The sequence below is a fragment of the Cataglyphis hispanica genome, chromosome 12 (assembly GCF_021464435.1).
Source record: "Cataglyphis hispanica isolate Lineage 1 chromosome 12, ULB_Chis1_1.0, whole genome shotgun sequence".
In the NCBI taxonomy this organism is placed as follows: domain Eukaryota; kingdom Metazoa; phylum Arthropoda; class Insecta; order Hymenoptera; family Formicidae; genus Cataglyphis; species Cataglyphis hispanica.
The window spans coordinates 4,256,600-4,270,110 of NC_065965.1; the positions used below are offsets into that span (position 1 = coordinate 4,256,600).

The window sequence follows — 13,511 nt, forward strand, 5'->3', positions numbered from 1 at the left end:
ATTAGAGTTCCTAGTCGTAGAAGGAGGAACGAAAGAATTGTGATCGGTCCAAGCGAGAAAAGAAGAGAAGACCAGCCAGAGAAAGAAAGAGAGAGAGAGAGAGAGAGAGAGAGAGAGAGAGCGAAGGGGGGGGGGGAATAGGCTGATTGCTAGAGACAGAATTTACCCGCTTGATAACGACACGGTGGATCATGTAGGTGAGGCGACTGTCATGTGTATGTGTGTGTGTGTGTGTAAGAAGATCTTTTACCATCGTGGATCTCTCTCTCTTTCTAATACGATCGGTTTCTCGGGGACGCAAAGTGGGGATCCTCCAACGGGCACAGAACATGGCTTGCTCTCTGTTGCGCTTAAGCATCTCAGTTGCGGAAGAATATCGCTCGTTTTCGGACGCGAATCTATATTTCGTAAGGAATCATCACATCGACTCGCGGCCGCGAAGCGATCGGTAATCGGTGGTCCAATTTTTTTTTTTTTTTCTTTTTTTAAGAGACCTTCGCCGCCATATATTTTGACTTGATCGGTGTCTGCCTCGGATTAGTAGGTGACTTCGTAAATTTTTCACACGATTTATGTCTAGCATTGTTTGATGATAAAATTTTAATATATATATTTAAAAATACACACATATACGATATACAGATATGCAGATATATAGAAAATATACATATGATTATAATCAATGAGGAAAATATGATTCAAATTAAAGTTACAGTTGTATTTTTAAAATCTCTCTTTTTATAATAAAGTCACAATTACACAGATATTATTCTGATAATATATTGTTCCAATACTTACAATCCGATAATACCGTCTGGCATTTAGATTGAAATTGTTATACAAACATATTGTATACATAACGTATTGTCTTCAGTCCGATTCAAGGTTTAACTTCTTCCATCGCCATCGTCACTCATTGAGCATCCTCGTAGGATAAATTAACGAGCCGCACGCGCCACACAGCCACAGTCAACTCCCGGATCTCACGGCGTAGGTGTTGCCCGGATGCGTCCGAAACATGGAGAACACGTGATCGTGATAGAGTGACGGGAATAGTGCAAGAGAAAGAGTAGATTTTCGTGCGCGAGGAAGCAATCCGAAAAACGACTTTGTGCGGCACGCGAGAAGCGATGCCAAGGGTCGCGAGGACGACAAAATCATATCGAAATCATCGTGAGACTTGTGATTGAGGTCAACTGAGTATTGAGACTCAGAGCCGCTGGGTGCTGCTTAGGTGCTTTGCCAGTTACGGGCTGTCACGTCGACGACGACGACTAGGTCGAAGATGAAGAACAACTCGAACCACGAGAAGAACGGGCCGGAGAATCTGAAGTTGCTACGGGTACCGACAACGCCGTCCACGGGACCGTCGTCGCCCACGACGCCCAAGGGCCTCGAGGATGTCTTCAGGGACCTGCCCATCACCGATGATACCTCGTGCGGCATTTGGTGTTTCAGAGGCCGGATCTTGCAAAAGTTCGCCAACAAGAAAGCGTACGTCTTTCTCTACGGTGTCCTCGGCTGCATATTTTCCGCCAGTTACGCTTACTTCAATGGCACCATCACCACCATCGAGAAGAGATTTAAAATACCCTCCAAAACAACGGGTATATATTATACACTCTCTTCTCTTAAACATTGTATATTATGCATGATAAATTTAACCCATAAATTTTTTTAAAAATTAATTGATAAATTAATTGATAAATATTATTAAAATAATATAAATATTATTCTTAGATACTGTATATTATGACGATGATAAATTTAATTCATGACATATTGGAAAATTGATAAATTTATCAAAACATTTTATTAGGCATTATTCTTATATAAAAACTACAGAAATAATTTTTTTTTTTTTTTTTTTTTGATAAATTTACGAATATTTTGCGAGCATAGTAAATGGAAAATTGAAATAGGAATAACTCTGGAAAAAATAGATCGTCTTAAATTTTTTGTGAACGATAAATGTGCTATGTGGTATGCAATATTATACATATATAGTTTATCACTTTGATTCAAAATGTTTCTCGGTTAAAGCACAATTTCTCCACTGTAATTCAATGTAAAATTCTTCAAAAGTAGTATAAAATTAAATTCATCGTACACGTGACGGTATCACGTGGATACTATTAAACAAATCCCTATGCAATTTTTGACCATCGCGCGGCCAAGAAGAAAAAATTTATATCGTATATGTGTAATATATCGTCTGCTAAACACACGCTCGCTTCTTGTCATTATACAGGTCTCATCACAGTGGGTAACGACATCTCGCAGCTTTTTGTATCCATCGTTCTATCGTATTACGCAGGCAGGGGTCACAGGCCTCGATGGATCGCTTTCGGTATTTATACCGTAAGTTTTACCACACTCTTCGATGTTTGCGATTAATTTGTACCGCGTAACAATCGCGCGCGTCATGCATACCGATCGCATGTCGGCAAGAAATAAAAGTCAGCTGTCGGCACACGCCCCTAGGAACGGAGCCGGAATAGACGTCATAACTCACCGATTGGTCGGTTCTTAATTAAATTAGGAAGCGTTAGAATCGTAGCTACGCTCATTCATGCCTCTTGCCATCGTACTCTCGTCGTCGTATGCTTAGCTAAGCTCCATTCTTTGGATAGTAAAAAAAGCCTTGCGCGAAGCTCACGGAGCTCCTACATCAAATTGATATCATATCGCGATATTTAAAGTGTAATAAATGATAAAAAAATAATAATTAAAATGAGAAGAATAAATTTAAAAAAAAAATAAATATAAATTTATGTATAATATAAATTCGAATAGTTTCTTCCAAACTAGTTTAGGCTTAGACGTAAATCGTTGCTTAAAATGATTAAATGTTAAAATCATGTTATCAAAATGTTATTTAAATCTTTTTATTTTATTAGGTTGTACTTTTCTGTTGTCTAACGATGCTACCGCATTTTCTATACGGGCCTGGCGAAGATGCCCTGTCATTGACCAAAGAATATAGGGCGAAACAAGGTACATTAAATGCGAGCATGATTTTTGACAAACGTCGGAAATCTCTCTGCATGGGAAAGGAGAATCGCGGAATGGAATGCAAAGCCGAAGACGGGAACTTTGCGCCGCAGGTGCTCCTCTTCATAGCCCAGCTGGTATCCGGAGTGGGTGGCTCCCTTTATTACACTCTCGGCGTGTCCTACATGGACGATAATATACAGAAATCGAAAACGCCGGCGCTGATCAGTTTCTCGTACTTTCTGAGAATGTTGGGACCCGCCATCGGTTATGGGCTGGCCTCGTTCTCTCTAAAGTTTTACATCAGTCCGACTTTAACTCCCACTATCACGATGCAAGATCCGAGGTACGTAGAAAATTGACTAATATAATAAAATAATAAATCATTTGTCAAGACACGATTCATTTACTTAAAAAAATATATCTTTTTTTTACATAATTAACATAATCTCGTGATATTCAAGGTGGCTAGGCGCTTGGTGGCTAGGATGGATTATTTTGGCGATTCTCCTCTTTATTTTCGCGAGCATAATCGCTCTCTTTCCGAAGACTTTGCCGCGAGCGGCAGCTCGCAAAGTCTTCGCCCTGCAGCGCAACAAGTCGGGCAGCAGCATTAAGCAGGATGGCGAACAAGAGTCGGAGTTACCAACGTCAATCTCGGACATGCTGAGCACATTTAAACGGTTGCTGACGAATACGACGTTGATGTGCAACAATTTGGCCACGGTCTTCTACTTTATGGGCTACATGCCCTACTGGATCTTCATGCCCAAGTACATCGAGACCCAGTACAAACAGTCGGCGTCCGTTTCGTCGTTAATCACCGGCACGGTCGGCCTGGTGTTCAGCGCCTTCGGGATCCTGCTCTCTGGCCTGATAATCTCCAAGTACAAGCCGAAAGCTAGATATCTGGCGGCGTGGAACGTCATGATCGGCATTATATCGATACTGGGAATGATCTCGTACGCCTTTCTCGGTTGCTCGGCGAACGACAACCAGATCGCCATTCAGCCGAACGGCGTCCTAAAAACTCACCTACCCTGCAACGAACAGTGCTACTGCGACTACGTCACCTATAATCCCGTGTGCTCCGAATACGGGCAAACGTTTATATCCGCGTGTCACGCCGGCTGTCGCAACGTCAAGGTTCGTCCCTGTATGCAATCTCGCTGCGTAGGAAAATCTCGCCTTGGGAAAAAAACTGGGAGCTATAAAAAGAATAGGAGAATTTACTTATGTTTATTTTATTATTAGCTAGCAATTTTTAAATTACTAGCAAAACTTCTGGAGGCGAGATTCCCTATGATACGGAGATGAATTTTTTGTATAGGAGCATATTAAATTTATATGCATCCTTTCTTTAGCTTCACAGTAACGGCAGCAAAGTTTATACGGACTGCAGTTGCGTGAAACCGAAGTTGGCACGCTCGTTAACGCATTCGTTTGCCAACGTCACCTTTCCGTTCTCTACTGAGCTTCCATTGGATACGACCGAACCAACCGTGGAAACTCTGGGAACGGCAGTTCCTGGTTCGTGTCCGGTCGACTGCATGCAGAAGTTCTACATCTTCTTGGCGGTAGTGTGTCTTCTGAAATTCAGCGGCGCAACTGGAAGAGCGTCGAATTTTCTAGTTTCCGTAAGATGCGTCGAGGAGAAGGACAAGGCGGTCGCCATGGGCTTCGGATTAACGATAATGAGCCTTTTCGCCTTCATACCGTCGCCTATTTTGTTTGGATTTATATTGGGTTAGTGATAAAAACTTCATTTTTCAAACGCGATAATAACTGACATTACGGAGATAGATCTTATAGCACGTTATCAAATGACAAATACGAAGATAGAAGAAAGCACTCTCCGTTTATTTATTTTTTTTTTTTTTCAGTAGCGTGAAATCCTTTATTAATTCAAATTACTGTTAACATATCGTAAATATCTTTTTTTTATTTACAGATTGATTAATATTTTATCTTTCACAGACAAAACCTGTCTCGTATGGGGTAAAACGTGTTCAGGGACGGGCAATTGCTGGCTGTATAACGGCGAGGCGTTGAGGTACTTGCTAAACTTTACCGCAGCCAGTGAGTATCTTATAAAATAATCAAGAAATACAATTATTTTACTCGTGCATTATTACAATTATTGTTTCCCCTTTGCCATTCCAGGTTTCGTAACAATCGGCACGTTATTCGACGTAGGTGTCTGGTATTTCGTCAAAGGCGTAAAGATCTTTGACGAGGAAATCGAACTGGAGGATATAGCCGAAGAGCCGGGTGAGACACTTTGAAAAATGGTTATTGATAATCAAGCTCACCCCTTTCGAGGCGTGCGAAGGAAAGCTTCGATCGAACGAAGATCGCGAGGCACGCGAGAATCGACAAATAAAGACTCTACAAGTACCTTAAGCACCTCCTTAGATATTTAAAGCTCATAGCAACCTAGATAGAACCGATCATCCATGATGTTCGCAAAAGGGAAGCGATCACCATTTTATTTTTTAAATTCAGCTTATATTGCGATTGATTTTATCGTAAACGGCTGTACAACGGATGTGAATCTATTGTTATAAGTATGGACTTTTGGTTTGGATTCATTTATAAATCACTTGAAATAATCCGATATACATCACTTACGCTGTTGATGAAATTAATGATTCATTAGTTAGTGTGAATCATCTATAAAGTGAAATAATTGTACATATAACGGTTATACATTGGATTAGTAAATTAGTGAGAAACACTGTAATTTATCTCTACTCACGATAAAAAAATACGTATCTATCCGCTTCAGGTCACGTGTGTATGTGCGTTACATGTGTGTGTTACCTCCGTTTGAAATATAAATTTCTCGGAATATGATTTCATAAGGAATTTTAATCTATGTGTAAAATGTTACAATAAAACAACAAAAAGTTATTATTAACAAGTGAACGAAATAATTCATAAAATTGAAAAATACGATAAGATTTAATTCTGTAATAAATATTTAAAAGAACAATCTCACATTCTAATAGATATTATTATATAGATGTATATATTTTGTTTTACGAATAGAATATGCCATGAAACACAAAACAAAAATTTTATTAACTGGCTCTATTTTTATTCTTTACTAAAAATATTTAGATTTACAGATGAAACTGAATATTCGTTAATGGCAGAATGTCAATTCTACATACATATGATAATCATAATTTACAATTGATGTTTTGTAATTAAAGAAAAAGAACATTGTTTTTACATCGCGACAAATATTTTACCTATTTAAATATCAAATTAAATCGAATATTTTCTATATTTTAAATGTAAGAGATAGTATTATATGCACACTTTTGTTCCGTATCGTTAGAAACTCTTATTTCACTGCATATAAATTAGAATGATAACACTTTATTCTATTAATAGATTATTTATGCGTTTATAAATATTCGCGGAATCACCCGTCACTATCATGTGCGTCACGCGTTATCATCGCATTAAAGTGATCACGCGTCGTTATTTCACAAGTCGGTCTGATACGTTGGTTTGCTTCCCTTAGCGGAACTTTTTGGGCTTGGAGTCGCGTGTCTCTCCGAATGTAGATCATAATTCTTGTTCTGCACATCCGGCAAGCTGCCGAAGCCCGAAGAGGATCGTCCTCGAGAGGACGACCTGCCAGGAACCATAGCTACTAGCGGTATACCCATCTTGTTCTCCGGTCGACTCCTCACGTCCTCCGCCGACTTCACCGATAACCGATCTTCATTCAGAGTTTCCTGACTCACGTTCTGCTCATATCGATCGATCAACGACTTGACGTCCTTCGAGTGCATCGTGTCGCCAGAGTTGCCCTTTCCTTCCGGAAATGGATCCACTATCGGTATGCCAACTTCGTTGAAGTCACCCTGTTTGGACACGTTGCTCTCTTGACCCTTCTTCGAGAACTCGAAACTACCTGTTTTCGAGGAGCCATCCTGATAACCGTTCGACTTTTTGAATCGAGAACTCCTGGCTCGTAATGGATCCTCGTAGTGATCAGGATTTGGAAACCAGCGTTTTATAGAGGAATTTTTGGATGAAGAACGATCGTTCTCATCGTAATCTTTGCTCGGAACACGCTTCCTCGATCTCGGCCCGGTGCTACTCAGATCGCTCTCGACGTCGGAGTCAAGTTCCAGCGGTGCATAAGCGACCCGCGGACTCGATTCTTTCTTACTCTCGTCGCTCGAGCTGTCATCCTCGAAGTCGAGATTTCGAATCATCGATCGCGAATTGTGATTTGTTGAGGGATTCGAGCCCGTCGATCGGCGATCGCCCTGACCCAACGGGCCATATTTCAGTGGTACGTTCTTTTGCATTTTTTCATCCTCCTTTGACGGATTATCTTCCGACACACTTGTTTCTGGTAGTATCCTTGATTCTGCTTCGATAACCACTTCCACCTGTCTTGTTGTGTCATCTGCGAATATTATTTTAATTTTAATTTAAAAAAATATGATTATAATATTTTTTTATTATTTTATTTTTATAAAAAAAAATATTTACTAGTATTTCTTGTTTCTTGTATTGTTTCCTGTTGTTCAGTTATTGCTGATTGTTCGATTAATTCTTGCAGCACATTTTCTTGATCCTCTTTACTTTCGACTTCTTCGTATAGCTGTAAATTCTTACAAAGAAACCAAAGGATAATCTTGAATAAGACACACAGGGACAAGAATAGGATCGTTAAGTAGCACAGATAATCGGCGAGTTTTTCGCTATCGTGTAAATGGCAGATCGCTCTTTGATTACCCCAGTATCGGCAGGCCTCACGCGAAACGTATTCGTAGAGAATCTTGCCGGGAAGGTAAACAAAAATCGCGATCCATGTCATCGAAAAACCTATGCTGATGGCCTTGTCTTGCTTGTAGACGGATCTTATATTGATCAATAAGTCTCCTATAAAAGTGGAAGCGACTAACGCATACGCCAACAAAGTTCCAAACTGAAAGAAAAAAAAAATAAAAAAATGAAAAAAAAAAAAAAGAAAAGTCTTTGAATCACGATTGATCTAGAATCTAGATATCTTATTGCTTGCGAGAAAAAACTTCCGTGTAAAATGTATAATACATTAAATATTGATTTTCAATAAAAAATACAAGCACAATTACTTCAAAAAGCATCCAGCCAGCCTGACATTTAATTGATTCGCACGGACCGTCCTTCGCTTGATCGTTACCCCATCCTGTCATTTCCTCCACGCAACTACAACCACTGTAAATCTTGACGTTGTCAACATAAATGTTTGTGGCGCAGCCGGCATAACAAGGACTGTAGTATGTGAACTTTCCTGAGCTGTCGCAAACCGGTCGAAAATCGGAATCTTTTGAGCAACGACAATTCTTGTTGCAGTATTTCAACAGTCCATTGCTATACGAAAATGTAAGTCAATTAGATTTGTGTAATGAATTTGTATTAATTACTGAATTAATATAACGAAATGTAGGATAACGCGTTGTTTTTTTATAATATTATTATTGTTGTTAAGAGCTTAAAATGATGGATGTTAAATCTAAGCTGCACTTACGAGCCTTTATCCAAACCAACGATAGACGGCTTATCGCAGGTGACGAAGATCAGCGCGATGATAATCGCCACTGTAAAAATTATGATGATGAGACTGTAACTAATAATAAACTTTGCCCGCGGCTTCGCTTTAGCTAAGACTAAACCACTGATGATTACAATTAGGCCAATCAGAACGGGTCTCATGATAGCTAGAATCAAACGTGAAATATTACATTTGCCAGTAAATTGTAGCAAATCATAGGAATTATTTTAGTTCTAATAATGTTACATTTTAAATATATAATTTTGTAAAACAAATTTTAATTTCTTTTTGTCTGTACCAAATATTAATGATTAATTATTATTTCATTACAGAGTTTTGTAACATCTTATTCAAGCTGATATTGAAATAACTCGCATTGAAAGAGCGTTTTATCTTTATGCATATTAAGAGAAGCCTCGATTAATCTTACTGGTGATTAGTCTAGACGACAGAGGATCGCTAAATCCAAGGAGCATTCCTGTCGGTCTTGGTACGTGAAATCTGGATTCCAAGAAAATATCCTCGTGCATCATAAAATTTATTAGCGCTATCGCACATAATATCATCGCCAGGATGTTGCACATCAAAATTTTATTAGTAACCAATCTGCAGAATGACGGCCAAAAATCGGAGCTACCCACCTTCTGAGCGCTCGTTCGATGAGGTGCTCGATTATTTATAGCAGACTGATCAAAAAGTGAAGCTGCAGCTTGCTCGACAACCTAAAATAAAGTAAGTATAATTATAAAATAAGCTGAAAAATATTTTTTATAAGAAGAGGTAATTAATATATAATTGTAATATTATAATATATAATACAAAGAAGATAAGCTTATATGAATTTATATTAGATTATATTAACTTATATTAACTCTTATATATAATTTTTATATCATACAGTTTTATGTAAAGCCAATTAATTACCACTGAGGGTAATCTTCGGGGAAACCACGAGAGTAACAAACCAGGGATCACCAATAATATAGATAAGATCGGAAATCCAAGCCACCATGCTCCGATTTGATCCTGATATGATTTTATGATGTCGAAATTTTCCGCGTCTATCCTAAACGAATCGATAAGTCAAAAAATAAATATGCATTTTTTTCTGTACATTATAACATACAATTAATTTACAAGTATATTCAATTTTGAAGAATTTTAAGGCATACATTACAATAATAATTATTTATTTATTCGAAAATATGTCAAACTTACCCAAGACATCCCCAGCCTAGAAAATATCCGAAAACTACTCCAATAATTTTTACAGCGACAATTACACCGATGAAGGCGGTCACGTGCTTCATTTTTGTATTATCGTCCAAATAGGAAATTCCTAGGGCGTAATATGATATATTTGCTGCTCCAGTTACAATCGATACTAAAATCAGGATGGCCATAGTAAAGTAGCAAGGTTCTTCCTCCTCTATGATAATCCTGGACAATCCAGAAGTGCATAATTCTGGACTATCATCTACAAAAAAAAAAAAAAATTCAAGATATATTTTTGACTGATTGTGAAAAAAATTACTTTATATTTGCTTATAGATTAAATGCTAGATAATTTAAATGCAAGATAATTTATGTAAAATATTGATGCTAATAAAAAGTAATACAGTAATGTCAGAAAAGAAATAATTATATTTAAAAATATTCTGTTTTAGAGCTTTACATCCCGAGCATACTGACCGGCATATAATGACATGTGAGTGACATTAAGCGTTTCTTCAATCACGCGAACGCGATGTGTTAAATGAGGTATTATCAATATGAAGAACGAAACGCTCTGTAAAAGGGTTAAAGCTCCTATCCATGAAGCTCTGTGTATTCTATCGCCCCAGTACGCTACTACTAATCCAAGGATAAAAGGCGTCAATTCTGCTACAACAAGAATCCATTCTGAAAAAGATAAGTGTTATTTAAAAAATTATAAATATTAGATTTTTGCTGTATCAAATGTTCATTCAAATAACGGATATCAGGCAAATTTAGAAATATTATTGCTATCGTAAAATTTATAGTTTGTGAAAAAAATAACGTAACATATAAATAAAGAATACAAAACATTTAAAGCGCGATGGTTTGCATAAAAGTGTTTTATAAAATTTAATAAATATTTTATAATTTTTAATGAATAATACCTTCACAATTTCGCGATTATTATTATAAAGATTGAAAGAAATAGTAATAGCAATGTTTGCTATTATATATAAATCCGCACCCATTAAATAAGGATCAATCAGAAATCTTCTAGCTATCGTCGATCCTGTCACACGAAAATAAGCATACGATGCGGCTTGCACCACGCCAATCCAGCAAATCAATCCCACGAAGAGTTTTCGCGTAGCAAATTTCGCCAACTTTGGACATTGCATCTGACCGCAACCGCAATCGATTGACTGGCTGGGTATTAGATTGGCCGGTCCTGACAAACCACCCTCCACTTCCGATCCACTTCTTATCACTTCCGGAAAACGGACTGTCATTTTTTTTCCCGAAATGGTGCACCTATTAATTAAAGCAAAATGTATTAAAGTGTCTTCCACGTGCAATTCTTCATTCTGTTAAGTATTTTACTTAACAGAATTTTTTTTTTCTAAAAAGAATATATTCTTTATGACTCGTATTAAATTTTACATTATTAATTCGTAATCATTATATATATCTATGATATTAAAGAAGTAAAAAATACGTAAGAAAGGCATAAATAACATGTGTCTGACATCGACTTATGTGTCATCATGACTCATTCTCTGTTATTGGAATTATGAAAGTTTTAATATATCAAATTCTTAATGAAAAATAAAATAATAACAAAACTACATATTCATTATAATTATGTAATTATTTAAAGAATAAATAAGATTACGAAAGATGAAATATCGCATTCTGGAAAGATATCTACTTACGTTTACTCAGATTTGCTCCGTCCTAGTATACTTTTTGTCGATGAAAAAATCGCATTCATCGATCTCGCGTTGATATTTCATTCACAAGACACATTCGCACGATGACAACATCTCGCGTAAAATTTCATTCTTCGGGAAAGGCTTGTCTTCCGTCTTTTTACCTCTCTCGTTGCGGAGCTAGAAATGTTAGCGTTACAACGCACAGGCGCGGCATTACTCGACAACGAATACGAGCTGTTATCTTCTTAACAGATATGCCGCCGAGATATCTTCCGATAAAATTACAGTATGTAATACATACGTGCCAAGATATAGGGATAGCGTTACCGACACCAATATATTGCACGGAGGTGTGCGTCGGTTCGACTAGGCGCTGTTCGTATTGAATGTAAAATGGATAATCATAAGCTTTTGTTCTTTATCACAATACTGTCGATATTCGGAAACGGGTGCAACTAAATTTATCTTGACACTTGCTTTTGTTCAATGATCAGTTTGGCGACAGATCAATTCCTTCAATCAGACGATATGATTCCTTTAACAATAGATATTTATTTTAAATATTTATGTTATTATTATGAACATGGCTTGCGATGTACAGTTCAATAATGTGTTTTAATTAGAGAGAGAGAGAGAGAGAGAGAGAGAGAGACCTCTCTTTAATTTAAATTTATATAAAAACTATTTTTCTCAGAGAGCATATATAAATTTCTCTTATAAAATTTTGTAACTTTTATCAAATGCACACATATTTTTAAATTTTGGATATTTTTGATAGTCAAATGTTAATTAAATTTGAGGATTATTTGATAAAATATTTAAAAATTAATTGATTAAAGAATTGAAGCAAAGAGTATAGATTCTATGTGCTGCTTATATACCTCTAAATTTTAAAATTAAACACAAGACAAATAGTAATATAAGCGTTAAGATAGCTAATCGAAAAACTCGTTGATATGAAATTCCATCTTACAACTCGATTGAATCATTTCCGCCAAACTGGAGCTGCCGAACGCTTCTAAGAATGACGAATTTCGTATTCGCCCGATTCATCGGCATGTGAGCGCCGATCAAATCTCGCTAGAGGTCCAATTACGGGTACTCCGACAAGGCCTAGCTAGCTTTTCTAACGCCGAGGAAGGAGTTAGCAGCCTTAAGCACACTTAAGTCGGCGCCATAAGAAAATGACGAATGCCAATTAGCATATGAAAAGCTCTCCCTCCCCCGTTATCGTCGAGCTAGCTGCGCTAGTTCCTCGGCACGCTTGGCAGGGCGATCACGTTTTTGAATATTAAGGGCGGGATTACGCCGAGAGCTTAACGCGCGAAATTTAGTCCGGCGAGGCCAAGAAACGAGAAAAAATCACCCTTAAGACCCTCCGCGACGGACACCCGGTCGAAGTGGAGTCGCTCCTAGAGATGAGACGGAGGGAAAAAGGGGGAGAAGAGGAAACGCGCGAATCTTTCAGCTTCCTGTCGAGAAACGTAAGCGTTATCTCATCCCCTTAAATGTCGACAATCTCGGAGATTACGATTTAGTGAAGACCATTAACGCGTTCATTCGTCAACGACGACAGCTACGATTTGCGATTTTGAGAAAAGCTTGCGGTCATTTATAATATTCTTACTGCATAAATAAGTAAAAGAGTCATCGGGGGGATTCGATTGTTTCAAACCAGCTAACATGCGTTTGAAACATATTGATTCAAGTGAAATAAAAAAAAATTTAATAAAAATTCTTTATATTATATGTATTATAAATTATTGCGTTTTAAATTATTTATAATCTTTTTTATTGGCCTATTAATTTTACTTTGTAAATTTTCTTTATATTAAACAATTTTATTTACACATATATTTCATATATTTACTTATTGGTAGGATACGCATAGGCATAAAAAATCTATGCAATATAATATAAATAAAGCTCAATAATTTATCTATAAAATCTAAACAACTGAATCTAACAACTTTAATGAGAATAAAAAAAAATTTAACATATATATAGAAATATAAAATCTAAAAATATATTTCTGTACA

The 13,511-nt window shown here is 37.1% G+C and overlaps 2 protein-coding genes and 1 long non-coding RNA gene across 4 annotated transcripts; 2 read left to right on the forward strand and 1 right to left on the reverse strand.

The window, feature by feature from the left end:
* The first annotated feature begins 375 nt into the window (after positions 1 to 375).
* LOC126853645 (solute carrier organic anion transporter family member 74D-like) lies at positions 376 to 5,917 on the forward strand. 2 transcript variants are annotated; one of them, XM_050599536.1, is made up of 8 exons: positions 376 to 540; positions 875 to 1,607; positions 2,252 to 2,361; positions 2,901 to 3,340; positions 3,459 to 4,140; positions 4,359 to 4,740; positions 4,972 to 5,073; positions 5,158 to 5,917. In XM_050599536.1, the coding sequence occupies exons 2-8, from the start codon at positions 1,286 to 1,288 to the stop codon at positions 5,277 to 5,279; spliced, it is 2,160 nt and encodes a 719-aa protein (XP_050455493.1). In that variant the 5' UTR covers positions 376 to 540; positions 875 to 1,285; the 3' UTR covers positions 5,280 to 5,917. The 2 variants fall into 2 exon arrangements, with proteins under 2 accessions (XP_050455493.1, XP_050455494.1); XM_050599537.1 differs by lacking the exons at positions 376 to 540; positions 2,252 to 2,361 and having other exon boundaries at positions 1,270 to 1,607.
* A 217-nt stretch (positions 5,918 to 6,134) lies between these two features.
* On the reverse strand, positions 6,135 to 11,651 carry LOC126853633 (solute carrier organic anion transporter family member 1A5). The gene is made up of 10 exons (XM_050599507.1): positions 11,473 to 11,651; positions 10,785 to 11,071; positions 10,253 to 10,462; positions 9,779 to 10,037; positions 9,485 to 9,626; positions 8,991 to 9,282; positions 8,537 to 8,726; positions 8,121 to 8,379; positions 7,516 to 7,954; positions 6,135 to 7,429 (listed from the first exon to the last, which is right to left on the reverse strand). The coding sequence occupies exons 2-10, from the start codon at positions 11,047 to 11,049 to the stop codon at positions 6,492 to 6,494; spliced, it is 2,994 nt and encodes a 997-aa protein (XP_050455464.1). The 5' UTR covers positions 11,050 to 11,071; positions 11,473 to 11,651; the 3' UTR covers positions 6,135 to 6,491.
* On the forward strand, positions 7,165 to 10,374 carry LOC126853747 (uncharacterized). The gene is made up of 6 exons (XR_007687992.1): positions 7,165 to 7,312; positions 8,266 to 8,391; positions 8,893 to 9,050; positions 9,173 to 9,292; positions 9,461 to 9,977; positions 10,228 to 10,374. It is a non-coding gene; the product is annotated as an uncharacterized LOC126853747 (long non-coding RNA).
* Positions 11,652 to 13,511: the final 1,860 nt, after the last annotated feature.

Bases quoted from the DNA above. Each gene is read 5' to 3' on its own strand.
- LOC126853645 (XM_050599536.1), top strand. From the start codon at position 1,286: ATGAAGAACAACTCGAACCACGAGAAGAACGGGCCGGAGAATCTGAAG. The intron at 3,341-3,458 runs GTACGTAGAAAA...GTGATATTCAAG, and splicing joins ATCACGATGCAAGATCCGAG to GTGGCTAGGCGCTTGGTGGC. The intron at 4,741-4,971 runs GTTAGTGATAAA...TATCTTTCACAG, and splicing joins TTTGTTTGGATTTATATTGG to ACAAAACCTGTCTCGTATGG.
- LOC126853633 (XM_050599507.1), bottom strand. From the start codon at position 11,049: ATGACAGTCCGTTTTCCGGAAGTGATAAGAAGTGGATCGGAAGTGGAG. The intron at 10,463-10,784 runs GTGCGGATTTAT...TATCTTTTTCAG, and splicing joins GATTGATCCTTATTTAATGG to AATGGATTCTTGTTGTAGCA. The intron at 9,283-9,484 runs GTAATTAATTGG...ACTTTATTTTAG, and splicing joins CCCGAAGATTACCCTCAGTG to GTTGTCGAGCAAGCTGCAGC.